The following is a 26669-nucleotide window of genomic DNA, read 5'->3' as shown; positions in this document are numbered from 1 at the left end:
GAGGCTGTATTCTATACTTCACTTGTAACATATAGTGGTGGTATTTTGTTTTAAGTTAGAGAATAGGAAATAGAATGCATGTAATTAATACAAAATTACAAGACCCAAAAATAAAACTAGATCTCCCTCCTGCCCCACTCCACCACTATCTGGTACCCTCTCAGAAGGCAACCACTGTTACCAGTGCCTTATCTTTCCAGGGATATTACACCTGTACTGAAAGCAAATACTTATTTTATACACATACATACTGCCAATCTGAAAATAAAGAGCCACAGTGAGAGGCAAAACAAACATTTACTTGGATTAAAGAACTGCAATTTGGGAGCACAGATTCAGTTAGCAACCGCAACAGCGGTCCCAGTTGTAGGATGAAAGCAGGGGTTTTTATAAGGAAAAGGAAGGGGGCAATATGTGAGCTGCAGAGAGGAAAAAACAGTTTTTCTTATGGGTATTAACAAGCTTTCTACTCTGAGTTATACATTGATTAAATGCTGATCTTCTCTTCAGAGAGCCCATAATTATCAGTTCTGTGATCAGTACGTCCCTTCTCCTGCTGACTTCTCAAACAGTTGCTTAAAACAATCCGGGTTTTGCTCAGTCCAAAGGTTTTGGCCCAGTTCAAACAAAGGCAGGTAAGACAGTTTCTCTCCGGTGGCCACTCTGACTATATTTTTAAATGACTCTATCTTGTTGACTTTTCACAGTCCATATGTAGGTATACACATACATTTTTTACGTAAATAGTGGTATAGCATACACATTCTTCTTCACATTGTTTTCCATTTACATCATAGTGTTTTTATGGATATAGAAGATCCTGGCAACCTGGAGCATGTAGTGGATATAATGAATTTCTAGCCAACCCTAGGAGGCCATAAAGGAGCTCTGTAAGCTGCCATAGTAAAGAGTATGTCAGGAACTCTAAAATCTTTATTTTTATCCATGGTTGTCAGTTAAGGCCCTGTGATGTACTAAATACTACATTAGGTACTTATAATACAATAGCCCTTTGAGGTGAGGTTTATTAAGTTTTATTACTATTTTATGGATGAGGAAATTAAAGCTCAGAGAGCTTTACTAGCCCAAAATCCCAACTAGAAAGTGACAGAGTTGCCAGACTCCAAAACCCACATTCTCTGTACAATACTAACTGCATCTTTGATCTTTACAAAAAAAATTTTTTTTTAATACACTGTTCTTCTATATTTTGTATAATCCAAAGGCACACTGGATAATCATTCATAACTACAGAAAGAGATTCTGCTACAAAATCTAATTCCCTTCCACTACTTAAATTACATGGTGCTGCCATTCGGTGTTGTCTTCTACAATTATATTCCCACAGCAGTAAAACTAGGGGAAAAAATTGCCAGTAGAGGTATGTATATTTGGCGCAATAGAACTAGTTACATGACAAAGGCTGAAAAGACTTTAAACCTTCGTATTTTGGAAATGAGACATACATTTAACAGAAATTGCATTCTTTATAAAAGTGGAGAGTCTTTTCGTTTTATATCCAAACAAAGCTGTATCCATACTCGGAAGCACAACTCAAGGCTGAAAATCCCACACGGTGCTTGTTGTCAGTCCATTGTTTTCCTGCCTCGTGGTTTCTGGAAGCGAATATTCTACCACTTTGTGCAGTTGATGCCGAATGCTGTGTCCACTGAACTGGGGTCGCCCAGGGTCACCAATCAGTACTCGAGTTCTGTGAGCCCGAAAGCAATTCTTCAGCCATTGATGAAGACTATCTGCAAGGTGTTCATCATAAAACATATCTCCAAGCACAACAAGGTCCCACTTATCTTGTTCCAAATCCAGAATGTTTTTGGTTAAAATGGGAAAAGGATTCAGTTGGTTCAATTCACAATTTAGTGTGATAGCCATTCCTGCAACTTTAAAAAGCACATAATGAATTGTATATGCTAGGCGGTTTTATTTTTATTTACTTTGAGATATAGTTGATATATAATATTTTATTGGCTTCATGTATACATTAAATGCTTACAATGATAAGTGTAGTTACCATTTGTCACCATACAAGGATATATTATTGACTATATTCCCTATACCGTAATTTCATCCCTGTGACTAATTTATCTTGTAATTGGAAGTTTGTACTTCACTGATCCCTTCCACTCCCCTCCCTTATGATAGTCCAGGTTTGTTCTCTATTTGTGTTTTGTTTTTTCATTTGTTTTGTATTTTAGATTCCACATTTAAGAGAAATCATATGGCATTTGTCTTTCTTTTTGACTTATTTCACTTAGCATAATATGCTTTAAGTCCATCCATGTTGTCCCAAATGACAATATTTCATTCTTTTTTTATAGCTGAGTAATATTCTATTGTATGTATGTAGCACCTCTTCTTTATCCATTCATCTATTAATAGACACAGGTTGCCGCCATATCTTGGATGTTGTAAATAATGCTGCAATAAATACAGGAGTGTATATTTCTTTTCAAATTCATGGTTTTGTATTCTTTGGGTAAATTCCCAGAATTGGAATTACTGGGTCGTATGGCATTTCTATTTTTAGTTTTTGAGAAACCTCCATACTGCTTTCCATAGTGGCTACACCAATTTACATTCCTACCAACTGTGTATAAGGGTTCCCTTTATTCCACATCGTCGCCAACACTTATTTATCATCTTGCTGTTATTAGGTATTCTGACAGGTGTAAGGTGAATCTCATTGTGGTTTTGATTTGTATTTCCCTGATGATTAGTGAGGTTGAGCATTTTATCATGTGTTGGCCATCTGTATGTTTTCTTTGGAGGAATGTCTGCCTATTCAGGTTCTCTGCCCATTTTTTAATAGGATTTCTCTTTTTTGGGGGTGTTGAGTTGTACAAGTTTTTCATATATTTTGGATAATAGTTCTTCAGCAGATATATCATTTGCAAATATTTTCTCCCATTCAGCAGGTCATTTTTTTGTTTTATTGATGTTTTCCTATGCTAGTGTATCTTTTTTTTTATTAAGTATCATTGATATACATTCTTATGAAGGTTTCACATGAAAAACATTGTGGTTACTACATTCACCCATATTATCAAGTCCCCCCCATACTCCATTGCAGTCACTGTCCATCAGTGTAGTAATATTATGCTAGGGTGTTTTAATTACTTGTTGATTAATTTAAGTAATTTAGACAATCTCCTAACTATATATTCTTTTTCCTTTCTGTTGAAAGTTGTTTTTTTTTTGTAAAGAAGCCTAAGGTCAATGTAAGCTATCTACTGCAGTTTTCAAATATACAGATGGATATCCTGAAAACAAAACAACTAGGACAAAATACCTGGAAATGCTGCAGTTTTAAGGAATATTTGCTGATCTTAATAACTGAAAGATTTGGTTTGGTACAGTTGTACAGGAGACAGAGAAATAAAGCTTGGGCAAGGTGTCAAGTCAGAACTGAGACCCCTGTGTACAATAAGGATCTTCAAGGGGTAGATGCTCAGTGAAAGGGAAGAACAGAAGAAATCAGATAAAATAAATGCTTACCTGTCTTGGGTTCTAATTAGCATAAAATATCTCTTAAAAGCACAGACCTATCCTCTCTTGGGTTCTAGATCAAATAAACACGACCTATATACTTCAGGAAATCCCTGGCCCAGAAATTAACAGTAAGTGCTCCCAGGATGGTATCCCGTCAGGGTATCAGACAGACACAAATACAAATCATCTTGGGAAAAGTACACCATCAATTCAGGCCTTACAGGATTCCCTCCCGTCACACTGAACTGAAGTTCATAATATCCCATCACAAGATACACATGGAAATAAGCTATCACACTGAAGCAGCCATAGATATTTATCCTGGAAGAAAAAAAAAATGATGACCTTTAGGTATTTTAAAATATGAAATACTTACTGGGGTCGATATCACTGGCCAAGATCCTTGACGCCCCACTCATCTTAGCCGCGATAGCTGTCGCTCCACATCCGCTCCCAAGATCTAACACAGATTTTCCTCTGACAATATCAGGATTATCCAAAAAATACCTAACGTAGAAAGAAAGGGAAGAACACTGAGATGGGAGAAGGTCAGTAAGAGCTTATAAAAAAAAGTCTTGGGGTTGACTAGACAAAGAAATAGTGGGATCAGCAGAACTTAGTCCGACCTTGGCAAGGCTGGCCTGGTGAGAGTGAGCGACACGCCTCTCGAGAGTTGGGTGGAAGGGGCAGAGAAAGGACTTCGTCATTTCATCTTTCTCTTCAGCAGGTGTGAAGAGCAGTTCCACACAAGTGACTAATCACACTCTCCAAGTCAACTTTTAAAAAGTATTGAGCCCTTATGAAGACCCAGAAACTACCAAACACCAAGAGTACAGACTGACAATGTGCTGTTAATAATCAGGAATAGTAAGCCAGACCCAATTCTGTCTCCTTTTGATTGTTCATCACAAAGTGGTTTTACCTACTGCTTGAACTGTTTAATAATGACCTCTGGTAAGGTACAAAGTGCACTTCAACCAAAGAATTTGGACCCAGGCTAAGCAGTTACCAAGTAAATGAAGATGGATGGGGAAATACTGAAATAATAAATGTCTGGGAATGTAAGCCAGTTCAACGACTGTGGAAAGCAATATGGAGGTTCCTCAAAAAACTAAAAATAGAAATACCACTGACCCAGGAATCCCACTCCTAGGAATTTACCCAAAGAATACAACTTCTCAGACTCAAAAAGACATATGCACCCCTATGTTTATCGCAGCACTTTTTACAATAGCCAAGATACGGAAGCAACTTAAGTGTCCATCAATAGATGAATGGATAAAGAAGATGTGGTACATGTACACAATGGAATATTATTCAGCCATAAGAAGAAAACAAATCCTACCACTTGCAACAACATGGATGGAGTTGGAGGGTATTATGCTCAGTGAGATAAGCCAGGCGGAGAAAGACAAGTGCCAAATGATTTCCCTCATTTGTGGAGTGTAACAATTAAGCAAAACTGAAGGAACAAAATGGCAGCAGACTCAGAGACTCCAAGAATGAACTAGTGGTTACCAAAGGGGAGGGGTGTGGGAAGGTGGGTGGGGAGGGAGGGAGAAGGGGACTGAGGGGTATTACGTTTAGTGCACATGGTGTGGGAGGTCACGGGGAGAACAGTGTATCGCAGAGAAGGGACATAGTGGGTCTCTGGCAACCTGCTGCACTGATGGACAGTGACTGCATTGGGGTCTGGGTGGGGACTTGATAATATGGGTAAGTGTAGTAACCACATTGTTTTTTCAGGTGAAACCTTCATAAGAGTGTATATCAATCATACCGTAATAAAAAAAATTTTTTTAAGTGCTTAACACAGTAAATTTTATGGTATGTATATTTTACAATTTTAAAAATTTAATGATAAAAATAATAATAATAAATGTCAACCGACACTTGACCTCAGTACTGGAACAATAAAGAAGAGTAGGGCCCTACGGCAAAGTAGGGGTGTATGTGGCCTATCTAAAGGGAGAGCTGTTACCCAGCTAATTGCAATTTTGTGCAGCTAAATTTTCAAATCAACACAGGTTTTTACTTGAAATGTCTCAAATCTTAAATGTTGGCAGCTGATTTTTAAAGTTTACAAGTATAAACCAAACTAAACACATCTATGGGTCACTGGTTAATGACCTCTGATTCAGTCTCTTAAGAAATCTGACTGTATTAATATTTGAAGTTGATAAACAATCGCGTTAATAGACATAACTTAAAATTCAGTATTTTTTAAGTTATGACACCAGTAAATAAAACTTGAAAATTTGGCAGCACCACCACCAGAAAATTGGAATTGTTGGGAATCTTCAAAATGCTCTATGTTTGCATTTATTTATTTTGCACTTAAAACTACATACATTAAATCGGTTAGGCCCTACCGTTCCTGTGAAACAAAGATTAGTCCTTCTCCTTTTTGTTGCACAGCTCCATAACCTCAAGGCACAGACGAACGGCTTACCAAGCCAAGGGCAAGGACCGGGTGGATGTGCTGGAAGCTCTTGGCCTTGTCTCAGCAGCTGAGCTTTAACACGAGGCACAGCATGAACGGGTGAGAAACATCGTCACAAAGGCCGCTGCGGTGTGGGAGCTGGAAGGGGGGCCGCAGAGAGGCAGATGCCAGCCCAGAGCTCGCCTGAGCGGTCAGGAAGCCACTGGGGAGGAGGGAATCCTTGGGAGGTGCTCGCACCCCCAGCCCTTGTTCTCCAGGAGATGGAGAGGAGGTGAGGACGGAAGGAGTGTGCGGCGTGAGGAGCAGCATCTCCAGGATTAAACTAGGAGAGCTCAAGGGCTAGGGCATTAGGTCCACCTAGGAACTTGGCGCTGGCTGTACGTTATGAACCACGAACCCAGAAGAGTGTGAGACTTCAGGTCATTTATCATTTCTGGATAAATGATCCAGAATTCTCATTACCCAGGCCTTGGCGGCTGACCCTCAGATTTCCCTTGGAGAGAACTTTACTGGGGGAAATACCTTGGTAAGCTTGGAGTAGAAGGTAAAACGATGCAGCAAAACAACCAGAACCTGGTCTAAATTTTTTAAAAAGGCATTTTGAGTCTTGCTCTGGTTTGTCGTGAGCAGCAGGGAAAATGTGGAGTTGGAAGGGGCTGAAAAAAGAAAGATCTGTCTTAAAGGTTCCCACTTCAATTACAGCTGTACCTGGACAGGGCTTGGCCTCCAGGCCAGTAGATTGCCCAGTAAGGATCACCATGGGGCCACCGGTCAGCTCTTTCCCACCAGAACTTGCATCTAGGGGTCAAAAGCCGCAACTGGATTTCAGGGGTGAGGCTGCCACTTCTGGTGACTTCAGTGTTTGCTTCCAGAAAAGCTTTCATCTCGGGGTCCAGAAAGCTTTCAGTTCCTCTCCAGGGGCAGTGGCCCCAGGAAAACAAGGGAGGACTGCAGCGTCCTGCAGTTTTCCGGAAGACACCCCAGCGGTTCATGGCCAACAGTGCAAATGCTCTCCAGCCTAGGCTCCAAGCCATCAGTCCTCTTCCAGACCACAGGTCTGTCAACGCTGCTGTGGATGAGAACTGCTCCTCGTGTGGAAAAAATAAGGGTCTGCTGCCAACGTGATCTCAACTGGAATCTCTGGATCTCTAAAACCAGAAGTAATACTAAAAATCCCAAGACTCACTGACACTTCCAAATCCTATCACATAGTAAGAAAATATTAGAAGCAGATGCTTTCCAAGAGCAAGTTCATTTTAGATGAGTGTTCGTGCATCAATTTAGGAAGAGCCAGTCTTTTAAAAGGAAGCCTGTTCACAATGGAATCCTTTCAATAACTTAGAACAAATATACAAGCTTTTGATTTTGAGAGAAATCCTCAGGAAGATGCTTATTACATAAAATAAGGTATACCTTTAATGTTCTTTCATACATTTAACAACTCACTTATCTTCAAGCAGGCACTGTGCTTGTCAACTGTGAACAAAAAAGTGTCCATGTTCAGGAAGCTTAGATTCTAGTACTGGGATAGAGCAATTAACAAGGCAAATAGTTCTTGCCTTTACGAAGTCTAGCTAAGAGTTGTGGAAGTTAACAAACTGCAATTGTTCACAGGCAGATGTATCAAATTATACTGAGTATACTCTATTTCAATAGATTGTCGTAGCATAGAAGCTCAGTGTACTTAAGATTCAGATTTTTAAAAAACTTAATGAATGTAATTGCAATAAAAGAGTATCAAGTCCCAAATCTTTTTGTAAATCTGATGACTCTTTACCAAGCCTGAGTTGAAAAGCCTCGTTCCAATTTAAAAAACACCTTGATAAGAGTAAGTAGGAATGAGCAACAGCAGTTTAACCACAAATTATACACCCAGTGGTTTGGGATCTCTGATCTGTTCTGCATAAATGTTGTAAATTGTCTTATATCCACCACCTAAGTATTTGGAGTAGAGGATCCAAATTCAGAGGCCTACCAGGGGCCAGAATGGTGATGAATGAATGATAAATGGTAAATGAGTGATAAAGTTATGGAATAACAGAGAGGCTGTGGCAAACTGGAGGCTTTCTAAACAATCCCACGGGGTCAGCAAACTGCTGTCAGGCAGGAGGAACACGTGACCAGATCTTCCAATTTCTCAGGAAAATCCAGATATTTACACATTAAACTCCCACCTTTAAAAGCTGGCCATTTTAACTACAATATTAAAACACAAGGCAGGCCAAAATGCCTGTCAGGCCACCAGTGTGTGACTCAGGGTAGATTACTCAGTGTCAGTGATTCCACATTTATGCCCTTAGAACCAGGGTCCTGCCTGACTCACTGCACTCATTCTGTTAGCAAGTGATGGGTCAGCCCTTGAGCCGCGCAAGCCGAAGGTTTAAAAACAAAAGCGGAGCAAATACGAGGTACCTTTGCTTTGGGACGCCGTGTCGTAGACCGACGCCCCCATCCCGCCCCAGCGCCCGTGAAGCATCGGTATGAACAGGTGACTTTTGAGGGGGACGCCTGGGGCACGTATTAACTGGTAAGGAGGTAAAGGTTAAAGAGGGTAAATTCCGCAAGTGTGTGTGACCCTGTGACTTCCCTGCAAGGAGGACAGGAGCCACTCCTGAGCCAGACACAGTCCTCGCCGCGCCTTACCTGGCTTGGCTAACACCCCCAGGAAGCTGTGCACCTGCCGCCGCGCCTATTCGCGCGGGGACGCGGCTGCGCAGAGGGATGGCCACGCCCCTCCCGCCGCGCTCCTGCCCCGCCCCCTTCCCAGCAGCGCTTTCGCTCCCGGGTCCTGCGCCGCCTTAAAGGAGCCCGCAGTGCAGAACCCGACGGCGCGCGCAGCCTGCTTAGGAAATCAGGGAACGTAATTCAGATTTCTGAAAACCCGTTCTGAAACTGTGAAGCATCTGCTTTGTGCCAGTCACACCTGCAGGCACTGGGTTATAGAGTGGTGAGCAAAATAGGCACAGTTTACGGTCAACTGAGATTAAATCATAATGTAGGTATGTCTCCCTTTTGTAATAATTTCCATAAATGTGCCATCTTAATCCATTTGCAACCTGTGTACTCCAGTTCTGGACCCATATGTCCATCTTCCAACCCCTCAACACATTCCAACATTAACTCACCATCTCACCTAACAACACTTAAAACCTGCTATGTATGGGGTGTCAACGGGGGGAAAAATGGACCCAGACTATGAAATCGGCAAACCATGTTTCTGCACCCTAATTTGCAGATTGAGAAATGAACTGGCTATTTAAAGTTAGAGTTTATCTCTTAGGTTCTCTGATTCTGTTTAGCTGCCCATTTTTGCCGTAAACCGGAACCTCTAGGAGCTGCTGCAGGGAACTAAAACGTTTATTCCAATTAACAGCAACGGAACAGGTAAAAGTGCATCCTTACCATTTGCCTCTGAGATAAGATGGCTGTATTTATTTCAGATTGATAGGCTACACTCCTGGCATTGCAGAGTATTCTGCTCTAGAATTCCTCTATTATAACAGGAAAAGCTTGCAGCTGTCTCCTTTGTTGCCTTAACGTTTGGGCCAAAAGGAGGGGAGGAAAAAAAAAGGAAAAGGGCTTCTGCTCAGCCCTGCAGCCCTGCTCATAGGCTTGTTGATCATCAAAAGGAATTTTGCTTACAGTTTGAGATTTCTGCAAAGAGCACCTGACCCGAAGCTTGCCTTCTCCAGGAGATAGGGAAACATGTATGAAAATAATGACTGCCTTGTCAAAGAGTTTTAGGAACATCAGTGAGCAAACCAAGGACACGGAGTTCTCAGCTCTCTTTGGACCCTCGCTGGCGCCCTGATGTCTGCAGCCTTCAGTCTCTCCCCAACCTGCTCGCCCTCCTGCTCCCCCCCTTTCCCTAACATAAAAGAAGCTTGCAAACAACCGTTTAAGATGGGGCTTGAGGACAGGAATCTGCCACCTTCTCAGTCTGCTGGCTTCCTGAATAAAGTCGCTTTTCTTGCCCCAATACCTTGTCTCCCAACTTACTGGTGTGTCCTGCGATGAATGGCATGAGCTTAGTTTGGACTCGGTAATACTGTAAGAACTAATATAGGTGTTTTTATGACTGTGAATAAAACCATATCCATTAACTCCCTAGTTGTTTTTTTAAATATTAGCCGCTGATGTAAACCTTTGTTTTCTCTACTATAATTTCTTGTTTCCATACACTCTCTCATTCTCTTGCTAACAATAAACTTTAATGCGTGTTCAAGATCAATTTGCCTAGGAATTGTTTGTAACCAGCGTCTGTGTTCTGTTAGTGAATAGCAAGGCATTCCAATCCTGGCACTAGAAAAGGGGGGAGGAAGCGAATCTGACATGCTACAAAAGAGGGCTTCCGGTAAAAATCTGGGTGCTTGTCGCTGAAGATGACTTTACTAATATGAAGATACCTTATCGAAGACTTGGAGCTAGGCTGAAGGGGCTGCTCCACGTCCTTTCCTCGCCTTAATAGTTTTTAAATTGATCCACTTCTTTCCATCCCTCCTGCCGTGGCCTTAGTTCAGCTTTATGATCATTTGCCCAAATTCCTATCACTGGTCTCTCCCCAGTCCTGGCTTCCTCTATCTCATTCTCTATAGTGCGGTTTAAAAGTGTTTTGTTTGTTTTTGCTGAAACTTACATTCTATGGTCCAAGAAAAATGCCTTACATTCCTGTAAGATAAGAAAAGCTGGATAAACCATGAAAAACAGAAAAGACTTTCTTTTCTACTGTTTGTTGATCTGTTGTTATGTTCTAACTGAAAGAAAGAACTGTCCAGCTTTTATCAGAACTGAACCAGAGGCAACTGATTCATCAACTGTCTGATAACAATTGAGCTATATCATCTGACCTTGTGATTTTTGCATTTATGTATCCTTCTACATTTTTGTTCAGAGAGCCAGTTCTCTAATAACGGGAAACTCTTGCAAGTGGAAAATTTTATTCCATACTCAAATTTGTCTGTAAGGTTTCTTTTGGGGGGGGGGGCAAATTATTCGATTTTATTTATTAGCTGTATGACTTTCAGTCCATTATTAAATCTTCCTAATGAAGGGGATCAGAATGGCACCCATTATGTTCCACTCTAGCATAGAAGTGATTTTGAACTGAAGGCATTTGAGTTCCTCACATCCCTTATCTGCGTAATGCAGAGCCCAAAAGAACTCAATTGTCATACAACCCCTACCTGAGAGCAACTCTAAGCTTTTGTACTTGAGAAGTGGATACCACACCCAAACTAGACATTGTTCAAAACTATCATTATCTGCTATCTCTTTTCCTAAAGGACCATTTGTCTTTCCAAAAAGTCATTCCTCTAAGTGCCCTTTGTCTCCTGCCCCATCATCTAAGTTGGGTATGTAAGCACCAAATTCTAACACCCCTTTGAGATGCTCCTTGCTGAATTCTCCTACTTGTATGAATTACACTTGTAAACTCTTTATTTTTTTGCCTCCTGGTTAATCTTTCTTTTGTCAGTTCAATTTGCAGTTCTCAGACACTAAATATAAGAAGTAGAGGAAAGTTTTTCCTCCCTTATCCTAAGAAACTGTTTGTTTGTTTGTTTTCTAAGGTGGTGTAGGGACCAAGGGCAGGCTGCCCCAGGATGTGCCATCGTGACAAGCAGATTATTTCAGAGTTGAGATCAAGACCTAAAGACTCAGAAAGAAACTTTGACCTCCCACCCCCACAACTGGGTAAAAGAACTTAGAAGGAGGACCTCCGGGAAGAGAGCTGTCCCCACAGAGAGTTATATCACAGCGTAAACTGGGGGCAGTGGACAGGGAGGGATGTGGCTGTCTGTTAAAATTCCTCTCGGTGCCCCCCCCATTGTTTCTGTGTGGCCCATCAAGTATTTGTTTATCAAACATTTACTCTTTTCATATTCCCGTGAGTGACTTTCCTTTTCCTTTGAAGTCTCAGACCTCTATCCCCTTAAGGTGCCAGGTTCAGGACGACCCACATACCTCATTCTCCCAAGACTGTCTCTGGTGGTACTTACGTAATTAAAATCTGTTTATTTTTTCTCCTGTTAATCTGTCTGCTGTCATTAGAGTCTTAGACCAGCCAGAAGAACCTCAAGGGCTAGAGGAAGTTTCTTCCTTCCCAACAATAGTGATTAACAGATTTGATGAGATTAAAGTTAAATGTTTAGCACAGTTCCTGGCTGTGGGTAAAACTGTAATATTTCCAGAATATCTCACCAGGCTTTGGTACATCTGCATATCAACAGGCGTTCAGAGGTGTAAAGAAGTAGGCTTTAGTTCATTTGCATCTTCATCTCCATATCAATGGGCAATTACCTGGGCAACAGAGGCCTTATCTGTACCTGAGAGGTGAGAGGGAGGGCCGGTGTGGTTGCTGCTTGAGCAGGAGAGGGAGATGGGCCGGAGGTCAGTTTTGTAAGACCTTTTTTTTTCACCCCAAAGAGCGTTTTGCGGTCAATTTCTTTGGTCACACTGAATCCATAGCGAACTTGCCCGGGCTGAAATCCATTAGCAAGACACTGACATACAGTGAACGCTTGATAAGTGAACCAAAACTGCAATTATCATTATTGAAAATAGGGAGGTAGTGTTGGTAAGGTACAAGACTGAAGGCAGAAGATCAGGTTTTCAGCTAAGAGCTGAGTTTTAGTAAAACGTTTTCAGCTTCAGGTAGCAGATAGAGGAGCAGGACTGAAGGCAAGGAGACCACCAGTTGGAGGATATTGTGATCCAAGCAGTGAGAGCAGAGCTGAGACAAGTGCAGAGTGATGGAAAAACCGGACCCATCTGAAGGTGATTCAGCGAAAGCTGTTCGCGGGACTTGGAGACTGATTATATATGCTGGTCTGACTAGAGTGGTAGACAGCCCAAGGGCACTTGGTTTTTCCTTCTCAACTTGACCCTCCTGTGCTCTTAAGCACCTTGCTATCCGATCACATTTCCTCTTGCTTAGAATCTCCCTGGTTCCCCAGGACTTAAATATCAGAGCCAACTTCCTGGTCACGACTTCCCGGGCTCTTAGTGACCAGCCCCTACTTATCTACCCCGCCTTATTTCAAAACCTTCCTCCTCTCGCCCGCAATTCGCTTTCCTCCCATAGGACCTTGTTCTCTCACCTTAGGTTTTGCTGAGACACAGCCCTGCCACACACACACCCCTCCACACTGCCCCTAACCACCTCCCCGTCCCTCAGAATGCAGCTTGGTTCACGGCCCCCTGAAAATCCTTCTCTAACACGCGCTCATCTCGACTGTTCATAGCATTCTGTGGGTTTATCCAACAGGAACATAATCAGGATTGCCATCGCCGGGCTCCTCTACTATGAGGCCGACCATCTCATTCTTCTTTTATCTTCTAGCACAGTTAAGACACTCGACGACTTCTGTTAAATGAAAGAAAAAGCAAATAAATGAGTACATTTTTTAGGCAGGAAAATAGATACGGGCTGGGTGGAGAGAGAATAAGGCCAGTAAAACCCACCAGAAGGGACTCAAAGAGTTAACCAGATAAAACTGGAGAACCAGAAAAGTTTCAGAATTAATGAGTTAATCAGTTGAAGCTCCAAAGGCCAGGAGTAACTTAGATTGTCTGGCTATTCCCCAGACAAAGAAGTCTCCGAGCACAGCCCATGTCTTCGTTGTGTCAATTAGATCATGCCATTGTAAGATTTGCTTTAGCCTGCTGAAAGGCGCAGCTTATTCTTTAACTTAACCTATGTTTTTTTTTCTTTTTCTTCCAGGCCCTAATCAAGTAATTTTGTAACCAAGGCAGGAGACAACCATCATAATTAATTGTCCAAAAAAGCCCAGATGTAAACAGTATAGTAAGAACAAGAAATATTTCATCTTAAGGCTAAGATTTCATTTAAAAAGCCAGAGAGTTAAGAAGTAAGATTCCTAACATATTCTTTAGCAAACAGACAATAACTCAGCCCACCCTGGGGGCAGGGCAGGCGGTCTTGACTGATATATTCCCAGAGGAAAGCTGCTACCCTGAGGAACCAGATCAGTACATTTCTTGTATTAAGTTAATTTTGCAGAATTACGTGGAAGACTGATAATAGAGGAGAGAAGACCTAGTGTCTCTCACCAGAAATAAGCATCTGAGGCCACCTGACAAGTCCACAGGCCTAACCCTTTGTCACATTCCTGGAAAATCCCTAAAAGAGGGAACCCCCAACCTTTCAGGCCTCTCCTCCCTGAGGACACAAGCATGTTTTCTCTCTTTAAGTGGGTGAATTGAAATAAAACTCTTACTGTGCTTCACTACCCAGTCTCTGCTCTTCAATTCTTTGTTGTGGCGGAGACAAGAACCACGGAAAATAAACTCAATCCCCCTCTAACAAATAAACAAGTATTACCTATCAGTGTCTCATTTTCTAATTTTATTTTTACAGCTTTAATAAGGAATAACTGACAATTAGCTCACATACAGCGCACAATTTAATGTTTTGATATATGTATACACTCACAAAACCATCACTGAAATCAAAATAAACATATTCAGCCCCCAATCCGTCCCCTACCCCCATATTCCTTCCCCCATATCCCCCTCCAACCCCAGGCAACCACTGATCTGCTTTCTGTCACTGTAGATTTGTTTGTATTTTCTAGATTTTTTTATAATCATACAGTATGTACATTTTTTGTTTCAATCAACATGATTTTTTTGACATTCATCCATGTCGTTTTGTGCATCAACAGTTACCTCCTTTTTACTGCGTAGTGTCCCATTGTTACATATACATGTCCATTTACCTACTGAAGGACATTTGGGATATTTTTGTCGAGGGGGAGGTTGGTATTACAAATAAAGCCATTATGAATGTTTATGCACAAGTCTTTGTATGGCCTTATGCTTTCTTTTCTGCTGGGTAAATACTGAGAATTGGAATGGCTAGGTCACATGGGGTTATGATTAACTGCAAACTTTTTCCAAAACGATTGCGCCATTTTACATTCCCACCCTCAGTGTATGTGAATTCCAGCTCTTCCACTTCCTCAGCAACGCTTATTATGGTGTGTTATTGTGTATAGCCATCTAGGAGGTGTGAAGTGGCACCTCAGCGAGGTTTTAATTGCAATTCCCCAATGACTAGCAATGGCTGAACATCTTTTCATGTATTTATTTGCCACTCATTCGTCTTCTACTCAAATTGTCTCATTTTTAAATCCAAATTGTTGCACTGATTTTCTAATCTTATATAATTTCAGGTACATTAAAAATTAGGGCCTTGTATCTATTTTTTCCTCTGTGCTGGGATAACAATTCAAAGAGCTAATAGAATCATATGAAATGGCAAGAAAAAAATAACGTATCTTGCCATTTGGGGAGAATATGGTTTGTAAATATAGTATATATATATATATATATATATATTTGTGTTTGTAAATGGAAATTCTAAATATATTTTGTAAACATATTTTTAATAAAATATTTTCACTTCCATTTTGTTTTAAAATCAGTCTTTGAGATGCAAACAATGGGTAAATTGTACCCAAGCAAGTGTGATTCGCCTCTGCAATCCCAGAATGGGCTTCTCCCCAGGTGTTGGAATGCAGCGTGAAGTTTGGGGGTTCCTAGAGCTTCGGCTTCCTTCTAGCCTGTTTCTCCACCCAGCCGCCCTTGCAAACTGCCTGTAACGCCTTGTCTAAGGGAATTTGTAGGTTTCCTCTTTTCAGTTCCTTATCTGCCCATTGCAGTTGCAGGTCCTTCAGTCAGTCAGCAGGCCAACTTCTAAACACAGGTCACTAAGTCCCACCTTAAAATCCTGACAGGCGGCCCTTCAAGGACCAGGTTTGCTGTTACCGGGGATTAGGCTCTCCCTGCAAGGGGGAATTGTGCCCCGGCTAACGCTGCAGCGCCATCTAGGGACAATTTAGCTTAACATCAGCCATCAACGTCCATTTATTTTGTCCATTGAACTCTCATGAGGACCGGGACTTGTCATGAAGACAGGAATTTGTTTCTTCCCGTGCTTCCGGTAGTGCTCTTAACCTTCCTGGGAGAGCTGAATGTTGCATTATTCAAAAACTACCTACTAATGTTCACTCATGTTTCTTCAGTATTTGATATTCACGGCAGGCTACGGTTCCTTGTAAATACTAAGATTAATATTTTGTATTATTACATTTGTTTCAGCTATCCATACTCAGGAATAAAGAGTAGGTAGACAGTTGGCAGTATATTCATGTGACAAAAACTGTTTCAGATTTGTGCTGCTGTTGTTATTTCATCTGGGTCATCGCCATGAGTTGTTGTGTAGGACATGTGTCCACAGGTAATAAAAGAAAGTTTCAGCGAAAATGAAGTTTTCAGTTTAGAGCCAATGATTTGCCCACTAATCAAGAATTTTTTTGTGACTCCTGTGGTTCGTGTTTGGGAATATTAGCAACAATAATTTAACTGAACGGTTTTATCCTTTATCTCAAGGGCCCAAACATCACCATTAAAAGCAAACTTTGGGAACAGGAGCTGTGGTAGAGGCTTCCGGAGGTCCTGTTGCCACAGATAGAATCTAAATGTCCCAACAGAGGTCTCTGCTGATGCCTCTCCTACATTTTCAGGTGTGTTGAGAGAGCACAGGGCTGCTAGAGGCTGGGATGATCTTCCCCAGCTGGCAGAGTTGCGTTGAGGATAACTAAGTTAGGAGACCGCTTTCCAATGGTGAACCATCGGCACTCTCCCAGAGGAACAGAGCCTGTTCCAGAGGTTGCTGGGGAACAGGAGGGGCGCTGGGGAGCGGTCAAGAGGAGGGCCGCTAAGCAGAAGGAGCTGGCAGCTCCAGGACTGGTCTTTCCAGAGCCCTCCTGGGCGGAAGCGCTGCTGTTAGACGGCATGACACCCAGGTAAAGCATGGGGAAGCATCGGGTTCACGCCCTCAGCCGACTACAGGAGCAGGTGAAAGGCCACCAGCCCACCTGGTTCACACCCATAGTCACGTAAAGTGGGGGTCATTACGGCGGCACAGGTGGCTATATGCCTGGGGAACTGTGCAGCATCTAGAGGAGAGGGAGTCAGGAGGAGCTTGTAATCAGGTTTGGGTCTCTGTTAGGTGGTCTGGGGAAGGGTTCGGGAGAGTGAGGATTGCTCTGGACTGGGTGCTGTCAGAAAGTGAGGGGGGGACTTTAGGAATTGCACTTTTTTTTTTTTTAGTAACCTTGGTTCTTTTTGTATTGAAGTATCGTTGATATACAATCTTATATTGGTTTCCAATATACAATGCAGTGGTTCAGCAGTTATTAAAAGTGATTGCCCAACTTAGTGACTTTTATCAAGGAAGGTGACAGGGATTGATAAAGAGGTAGCAGTTGCGCATGTCAGCCAGGAGAGGGGGATGTTGAGACGTCTCGGTGGTTCTCGCAGTTGCTCGTTTCTGTCGGTGCTGAAGGCTTGATGCGCAGGGGTCTCTTTGTCTCCCTGGGAGGCCGTTACCGAGTGACCTCTAGCCGTGCTGTTCTAGAAATGGTTTATGTTTGGTGGCGGTTAAACCAGTTCCCAGACGTTGGTGCCAGGCCAGCTCCCAGCTGACAGGTGTGAGGACGCCTTTTTTCTTTTTCACATGCTTGCTCCCCAGACCGGAAGGAGGGCCCGGCAGAAGCGTTGCCAAGAGGCCATCCCTTGGGAAAGCCCACCGCAGGGTGGCTCAGTTCCCAAGCCACGGCCTTGCACCGCCGGATTTTACATCCCATTCTGCCGCTCGCTGGTTCTGTGACCTTGAGGAAGTTACTTAACTTCACTGTTTCTCGGTTTCTGCATTTGTGAAACAGAGCAGAAAATACTACCTACCTCTTAGGGAAATTGAGGAAATTAAATGAGAGAACGCACACAGCACCTGCAACAGTGCCCGACACATGATAAACGTGTAACTTAAGAGTATTTATCCTTTTCCTCATTGGTCAGAGGACACCTTCTGCTGCCAAGTCACAATGTGCTCTGGAAAGCCTTCCAGCGGGCTGAAGAATCAAACACTATTCAGTTTCCTTAAGAACCCTACGGATAGGAGAAGCTCAGAAAGGGAGCTAATGGGTTGTCTTCCATTTCTGGTTTGTTGAATTAAAGAAAAAAATGTCCTGACTTAGTAAGAGACTAAAGGATTATTATTGCAAGAGGGGAAGGGGGGAGGGGCTGTGCGATGGGGGAGAACCACAGCTGACCCTTGAAAGACGGGGGTTAGGGGCACTCACCCTTCCCCATGGTTGAAAATTCTCGTGAAATTTAAGGGGTTAAAACCCTTAAAAAGCTAAGCTACTAATAGCCTGCTGTTGACCAGAAGCCTTACGGATAAAATAAACAATTAACACATGTTTTGGATATGTATTACATACTGCATTCTTACAAGTAAGCTGCGGAAAAGAAAATGATTTCTAAAATTGTTGAAACTTTCCCCCCCAAACTTTCCAATATACTTATTGAAATAAATCTGCACATAAGTGGACCTGCAGAGTTCAAAGATGTGCTGTTCAAGGGTCAGCTGTCAAGGGTCAGCCGTACTGCAGCAGGAGAATGCCTTGACCGTAGGTCTGCAAGCATCTCCAGAGAAGGACGAAGAGTTTTCCTGTTCGAGCAGTCAACAAGGTTTGGGAGAAGAGGCTGAGGAAGTGGGATGAAGGAACAGGCGGGATGTAAATCAGAGTATGTTTGACCCTGAGGCCAGTCTGTTCCCAGAAGGGGCTGTAAACTGGCTCAGGCCAAGGTAAGCCAAAGTTCAAGGGCCTGGAGGCAGAGAAGCTTAACTGAAGCTGGTCAACAGCACTTCATTGCCATATCGGTGGCAAGGAGTTCAGTCAATCATTCTGCTAATCATGAGGCAAGGAAAGGGAATTGTGAGGGCCTGTGTCTGGCTTAGTCGCAGATAAACGAGGGGACCTCTGGGAGCCTATCTAAATCATACTGGGAAGGGGCGGTTCTTGGCAGTGAGCCCTTTTCCAGAACAAGTGAACTGGGGAATTTCTTAATCCCCATCACTCTCTTCCAGATCGCAGGTAAATCTCAGCTCTGGTAAAATTCAACATTGTCAGGTTGCAAGTTCCATGTTTCCTGTTACTCAAGTTGTTGTATTTCAGGATGAAATTTGGGCTTTAACATGACCAGAGATATTCTGGATCTTTACACAGCGGTGCAGGTCTGTAGAGGCAGGGACTGGAGAGAGGCTTGTTTATCTGAAATATCCCTGGCAAACTGGACTGTTTGGAACGTACTGGCTTGTGGCACAGCTTGTGTCTCTTGCATTTCTTCGGACCTACAAGTGGATCAGTGAGAAATAAAGCTTAAAATGAGGCAATATCAGCACAACTGCTGAAACCATACTGTGGTTCAGCCCACGCTGAGGGCCCAGCTCTCTGTCCGGGCAGTGATTTGAAGACCACCTTTAGCTCAGCACTGAAATGCTGCATGCTGGATGACTTCACCTGGAGAGTCCCTCTGTGTCCCCTGGGTGGTGGAATGCTCTCCTGTGTTGCTTATTTCACTTCCCCTGTAAGAATTCAAACATTTCCCTTGTCTGTCAGGGCTCTCTAGATCAGTATGCATCTCTAACATCTTCCTATCGTTCAGTACTCTCCTTTTCACAGCCTTTTGTTCTGAGGTGACAGGGCTTGAGAGCTGCTACTCTGCCTTCTGAAATCGCGCTGGACAATCTTGTAATTCCTACAACTTGCTGCATTTCCTGGAAGCCAGCCTGGATCTGGAGTAGCCGGAGAACTGGCTGCAGGTCCTCCAACCTGCCTCACCCTTCAGCGAACATCTTTATTAAGTGTTCCTGCCAGGTCCTGAGCAGTCAAGCTTTGATTTACTTCCCCTTGCAAGAGCCAAGGGAATAAAGCTGTCAAGTACAAGCTGATGATGTGAACTAATTCTGAGGATTTCTGGGTATGTCACAATAGAACAGGGGAGCCTGGAACAGCAGCAGTGTGACAGCTGCCATGTGAGACGGGTGAGGGTGTCTTTCTGTCCGCACTCACCCTCCCTCCCTCCTGCAGAAACTCCTCTCCCCTCCTGCCTGCCACTTGGGAGCCAATGCCCTCTTCCCCTTCTTAAAAACAAACCCAAACCTGCCTGTTCTAAAGAAAGGGTGTGAGTCACAGAATCCTGTAGCTAGAAGGAACTTGAGAGAGCTGTCTCACCCAGCTCTGTCCTGCTGTAAAATACTTGTCAGTCCCATTGGGAAATCTAGCTCCAGCCCTTTCTCTTTACATCTTGGGAGGTTCCAATTATTCATTTTCTGAGGAATGGAGGAAGCGACTTTTCATCTGTTGGCCTTCCTCCTTCCCCTGGAGGCTGCTTCTCCTAACAGAGAAGGCATTTTGTGGCAGCTCAGAGGAAGAGTGACAACACATTTAGAAACGTCTTTGCATCTAGTGCATGAAAAGAAAGTGAGGCTGTGTGAACCTGGTGTAGAGAGATCACTCCTGGGGGGAGGCACCCCTTACACAGGGGGTGGGAGTGGGCAGATCATTTAGTCAAAGAGTATTGTGAGTACTATTCTCATTGACACCATATGTCTGCTGAGAATTCCTGCCTAGGAGTAGGAGAAGACAGCCGGGATGTGTTGTTCTGCAGCCACACCTTGGACAGAATATTCCTGCTTCCCCTTCCCTACTCTCTGACCCTGGGTTCTCAGTGACACTGACTCAGGTGACGCTGACTCCACGCCAGGGAGGGAACATGTGGCCCAGCCTCAGCCAATCAGTGGCCTCAACCCTAGGCCACTGTGACAGCTTCAGAAATGCCCTCAAGACCCAAGATGGTCTCACGGGGTGCCCTGCCTATTCTCCCAGGAGCACTGCAGCTCCCTGGAAGAATCTCTCACTTCCACTGAACTTGAACTTGAACAAGAGGCTGTGAGGCTACAGCTGCTCTTCAACCAACTTCTCAGAGCCTGAGAGAAGACCCAGCCCGGATGAAAGCAGAATCAGCCAAGAAATGAGAGAAACCCGACCCTTCACATTGTCTGAGCCCTGAGTCAGGCCTCCCTTTCCCATCCGCCTTAACCCAATTTGAGTTACCTTCTATCCCTAGATGATACTCAGAGTCCTACCTGAGAGCATCAGCAGTGTTAACACATAGTAGGTGGTCAGAAAGGTCTTGGAATGAATTCAGGAATGGAGCGTGTGTTTATCTTCACTGTGCCAAGGAGGTAACCACGCACCGCAGCCCTCCTGCGTTACTTTCTTCAAGTGAGCTCAAAGCTCTTCATGCATTTAAATTCTAAGTAGGTGAATGGTAGTTATTTTTGTCTGAAGATGGGCAGAGCTTAAAGTGGGGGTGGGAGGACAAGAAGGGAGAAGGGCCCAAACGAGAGATGGTGAGAATAAGACAGTCGGTGCGGAACTTCCGAAATGAGAGGCTGCCTTCTCGGAGGAGGGGCAAAAGTAAAACCCCCTCCAGAGAGACACAATTGCTCTACCCTGAATAAAGAAATCCACCCAGAAACAGAACAACATCCTTCAAGGGCTTGTACCTTGAAAAGTATAGACTCTAAAGGCACTGCAAATTGTATAAACCAGTTCTGTCCTGATAGAAATGCTTTTGTGAGCATTTGGGAAAAAAATTTTTTAGATTTTGACCCATGTTTCAAATACTGATTACTAGGTAATTATCCCAAAAATTGGCAGCTTACTACAGCAATTTATTGCGCCTGCAGTTTTGTGGGTAAGGACGGAGGGAAGGTTGGGCAGGTTGTCTGCCTGGCTTCATGTGGGGTTTCGAGGACTCGATGGTCCGCTTCTAATGTTGTGATCTTTGCTCACATGTCTGACGTCTCGGTGCTCCTGGGCTTCCCTTGCATCCCCCCAGGGTCTCAGACACCAGGGTTTCCTCATGGGGCTGAGGCTTCTCATGTCTTGGTGATCTCCAGATGGCTGCACTTTCTAGACGCAGGAAATAGATGTGACCAGGCCAGTAAAGGGCAATGTCTGAAACAGGTACAGCGTCACTACTGCCATATTCTATTCATCCAAACAGTGACAGCCCCGCAGGTTCAAGGGGGAGGGTCAAGGTTGCGTTGCAGAAGAGCATGGGATTGGGAGGTACTGGTGCGGCTGTCTTTAAAATACATAATCTGCCACACCCCAGAATCTTCTTCTTAGGAATTTATCGCATGGAAATAATATCAAAAAGGAATAAAAACAGAGAAGTTACCACAATATTTGTAGGAGAAAAAAGTGGACATAACCTACCTAATAGATAAAGACCAAGTAAATTATCCCATACACACCAACTAATAGAAACATGAAGCCATAATAATTAAGAAGATATGAAACAACATGAAGAAATGTTGCTGAAAAAGGATAAAAAGTGTGTACTCTGATGAAATTATGTAAAAACCTGTATCTGGACAAAGTCTGGAAGGAAATAGGGAGAAATGGAGGTAATTGCATTGAGGTGGTAGGATTATGCATGTCTTCCACTTTCCCCTTTATTGTTACAGCTTCTCAAAAAATGAAAACTGTAAGAAAAGGAGAGAATCAAATCTCTAATTGTCAGAGCTCAGTACTTGGCAGGTACATGTGCTGAAGAAACGCAGGAAAGACAGTCACTCAGATTCAGACAAACCACCAGGTCCGAAGATTCACAGATACTCTTATGTGTAATTAAGCTTCTGCTTTGACCCCTCGTCTTTGAAATGCTGATTGTCAAGGAAGCAATGATTATTATATTAGTCTTGCTATGTTCCTGAGGCTGTTTATGATATAAGACTGAAAATGCTTTAAAAAGCTATTAGGACACATAGACATAGGTGATATTTTAATCATTTTCAACATGAATCCATCTTATCCAGGGCTTCTAAAATCATCAGAGGCATTTTTGGCCTGGGTTTATCCTAGAATGTTCTGGTGAGAATTAGATCAACTCTAGTCCCCCTCTTTATAGCCTCTGTTTGCCTGGGAACTGTGTTTTGTAGATGAAAGGTTGTGGAGTCTGGCATAGTCAATGCTAATCAAACTGCAAGGAAATTCCTGGAATGGGCTTGACTTAACCTGAGTCTCAGAGACCAGGGACCAGCCCTCCAGGACAATGCCTTTCAGAGCTGTGGGTGACCTCCAGCCATCCGCAGTTAAGCCCAACCTTTGAATAGACATTGCTTTCCAATACTTTATTACTTTGACTTGCCAGTAATTATTGTGTCTTTTTTCAAAGGCTTTTAAGAAGAGTTAAGAAGGCAAAAGAAAGTGCAATAAAGGTCAAAGTCTAAAAAAAAGATTGATTAAATAATTGCAAAAAACAAATTTGAAGGAAAGTACTATTTGAGTAGTTGGCATGCCCATTATTTGTGCTTATATAGTTAATGATTAGAGAAAACCTGGAGGGGGGAAGGGTTTAGGTTACATCCTGGTAAATTATTCTGATTCAGTTCAAGCTTATCTACTGGTTGATAAAGGCAATTGCTGATGTTAGAATGAACATTTCAGCACTTTGTTTCCTGAAATTGGTTTTATTTAACAAATGCATACCTACCAGCCCTATGTAGCATTATCCTTTACTTTAAAGATTGTTTTGTGTTTTTTTAGTATCATTAATACACACTTACATGAGCAACACTGTTGTTATTAGATTCCCCCCTATTATCAAGTCCCCACCACATACCCCATTACAGTCACTGTCCATCAGTGTAGTAAGATAGTATAGAATCACTACTTGCCTTCTCTGTGCTATACTGCCTTCCCCATGCCCCCCTACATTATGTCTGCTAATCTTAATGCCCCTTTTTCCCCTTATTCCTCCCTTCCCACCCCCCCTCCCCACTCCCTTTCCCTTTGGTACCTGTTAGTCCTTTCTTGGGTTCTGTGAGTCTGCTGCTATTTTGTTCCTTCAGTTTTTCCTTTGTTCTTATACTCCACAGATGAGTGAAATCCTTTGGTACTTGTCTTTCTCCGCCTGGCTTATTTCAACTGAGCATAATACCATACCCTCTAGCTCCATCCACGTTGTTGCAAATGGTACAGATTGTCTTTTAATAAAATTTTTTTATATTGAGGTACATACAATAAGATGCACAAATCTTAGTGTACAGCTTGATGAATTTTGATATGTGTATACACTCATGTAACTGTTGCTCACATCAAGATGATGCCAGGGTTCTTGTTCGCAAGAGTTGAAGAATGAACTTAGCAAACACTCAAGGTAGGAGAGCCAGGGAAAGGCTTTTATTTAGAGATAAAGTGAGAGGACAGAGCTCCTGGCTCAGGCCAGGAGGGGACAAGAGAGCCCATAGTTCTGTATTGTCTAGGGGTTTTATAGACAGTTAAGGATTTGGGGGAACACGTAAAAAGGCTTAGGGATATGGCCTTGTTAAGTGGTCCCTGAATATTTAGAATTAACACAAGGAACTTCCTGCTCTGATTTCTCCCTGAGATACCAGCATCTTGGTCTGGAAGCATATAAAACAAGACCATCTGCCCAGCCCCCAAGGTGGGCTGAGGTATGGTCTGTTTGCTAAAGAGTAAGTTAAGAATCTTACTTAACTTCCTGTGTATTAAAATGCAATCCTATTTTTAAGATGGAATCCTTCCTGCCTTTTACTATCTTGTTTATGGCTGGGCTTGCTTGCCATTATTAATTGCCCAGATTGTAAATCACCTCACCAGGTCTGAAGGAGGAAAGACAGCACATAGGCCTGGGCCTTTTAGCATGCTAAAGTGAATCTTACCCATGATTACAAATGATTAGCATAATAAAAATATGGGCTACTTTTCTTTATCTGGGGAGTATTAACTGATCTCACTGAAGAATGACTCTAGAGCTTAATGTTTAACATGGAGTTTTGGTAGGGGGTTTCTTTGCATGTTGTTACACTGTCCTGACTGTAAATATCCTGCCTTGGTTTTCCCAGAGGCCCTCACCCTACTCTGACTACACCCACGGTCCCGGTCTCAAAGATATCAAACTTTATAGTTTGTTTTATAAATATCTGTACTTGATAGATATTAACTAACTTAATTATCAATAACCCATAATGTAGTTACTATTCCCACTATTCTCATTTTACCGATGATGAAGCTGAAGCATGAGGAGGTTAAGAAACTTGTGCGAGATCACCTGCTAGAAGCAGTCCAGCCAGGACCTGAACCCCGGCGGTTCAGCTCCACAGTCCTGTATCAGTGCACTAATGCAGCCTGGGCAGGGGTTCCATTAGAATTCCACTTCAACAAATACAGCTACAGAAAGCCTGAAATAGAATATTTCCAGATCTAGGTGTATGCCTTTTGATCACATTGCTGCAAATAACTCTGTACACTCAAATAACAAGCTTTCCCTTGCTCTTGTTCATATGGCTCTACATTCGGATGCTATTATGTGCAGCACAGCCAAACCCTTTAGAGGATTTCCTCCCCCTGCAGTTGCCAGATAGTTATAATAGCAGTACGTAAGATATACCAAGCCTTTGCATGGTTTACTTGTCAATTTCATGATTACCCGCCTCCCCCCCCCCCCCTACGAATCACCCCTGGTGTTCCTGACCCCTGTGTAGTCCCTTGAATCTGGGCTGGCCTTGGTGACTCTATTAACCAATAGAATATGGCAGGAGTGAGGCTGTACTGTTACAGGCTTAAGTATTGAAAGGACAGTAGCTTCCACTTTTTTGCTCTTGGGAGCCCTGAGCTGCCATGTAGGGAATCTAACTACCTTGCTAGTGGAGACCACATGCAGAAACCAAGCGGAGAGGGACGGGGAGTCCCGCGAGCGCAGCCTTCAGACAATCTGCTGGCTGATGGCAGCTACACAAGGGACCACTGACAAGATAAAAAAAAACACAGAAAAATCACCCAGCTGAGCCTAGCCACAATCAACAGTTGTTTTTGTCATTAGGTTTGGGGAAGTCTGTTATGCAGCCATAGATAACCGGAACACTGGATGCTTTTGCCTTTTCTTACTGCAAGCCTTCCAAAGTATTTGTTGAATCTCTACTGTGTGCCAGTTCTAGGAACTGGATATTAGCAATGCCAGTCAACACCTAAACAGGTAAGTAAACAAGGTAAGTACTCTGAATAAAAGATAGCCAGATAAAGAGTGATTGGCGGCTGTGGTTATTTTATTTGTGGAGATCAAGGAAGGTCCTAGTTCTCAGGAAGTTATTTTCGAGTAGATCTGAATGATCAGAAAGACCAGCTATGCAAAGATTAGAAGGAAGCAAGTTCCCGACAGAGGACAACTTGAAAGGCTCTGCGATGGGAGGGACCTGGGGTGTTTGAAAAGCAGGAGGCGGGCCTGGACCGTAGTGAGTGAGGGGTACAGGGGTGAGGAGGTGTGGTCCAAGAGGTAGGCAGAGACTAGATGTTTGGGAAAGAAAAGAATCAAGAATGGTTTCTGGTTTGGACCACAAGCAAATGTGAATAGTGATGCCGTGGGCTGAATGGGGAGAACAGTGCACGGAGGAGGTCTGGTAGAGAAAATAAAGTTCTGTGTCAGACATTTAGATGTTTGGACATCGAAGGATGATCTCATTTAATCTTCCCCCCAATTTGATGAGTTAGATATTATCATCATGTCCATTTCACAGATAAAAACGTTGTGACTCAGAGTTAGCCTGGAAAACAGGAAATGGATCCAATCTGAACCAGATCTGATGCTGAAGTCCACACTCGTCTGGGTTACCCGAACTAGATTTATCTAAACTCCCAAACAAGGGGAAATAAAAAAGGGATTTAGGTAGAGCTGATACTTAAGATATGTAACAACCAATTCGGTGTCATGTGGAGGCCCCAGTTCTCATAAGTAGCCACAGGAGATTATCTGT

The 26669-nt window shown here is 43.0% G+C and overlaps 1 protein-coding gene across 4 annotated transcripts; it reads right to left on the bottom strand.

Moving 5' to 3' along the window:
- Nucleotides 1-278: 278 nt before the first annotated feature.
- On the bottom strand, nt 279-8692 carry ETFBKMT (electron transfer flavoprotein subunit beta lysine methyltransferase). 4 transcript variants are annotated; one of them, XM_036889433.2, is made up of 4 exons: nt 8594-8692; nt 6659-7098; nt 3884-4014; nt 279-1898 (listed from the first exon to the last, which is right to left on the bottom strand). In XM_036889433.2, the coding sequence occupies exons 2-4, from the start codon at nt 6982-6984 to the stop codon at nt 1555-1557; spliced, it is 801 nt and encodes a 266-aa protein (XP_036745328.2). In that variant the 5' UTR covers nt 6985-7098; nt 8594-8692; the 3' UTR covers nt 279-1554. The 4 variants fall into 4 exon arrangements, with proteins under 4 accessions (XP_036745328.2, XP_036745329.2, XP_036745330.2 ...); XM_036889434.2 differs by having other exon boundaries at nt 279-1808; XM_036889435.2 differs by having other exon boundaries at nt 279-1754.
- Nucleotides 8693-26669: the final 17977 nt, after the last annotated feature.

The sequence above is a fragment of the Manis pentadactyla genome, chromosome 14, assembly GCF_030020395.1.
Source record: "Manis pentadactyla isolate mManPen7 chromosome 14, mManPen7.hap1, whole genome shotgun sequence".
Lineage (NCBI taxonomy): Eukaryota > Metazoa > Chordata > Mammalia > Pholidota > Manidae > Manis > Manis pentadactyla.
The sequence above is the reverse complement of the archived record's forward strand: the minus strand, read 5'-3'. Positions and strand labels throughout refer to the sequence as shown.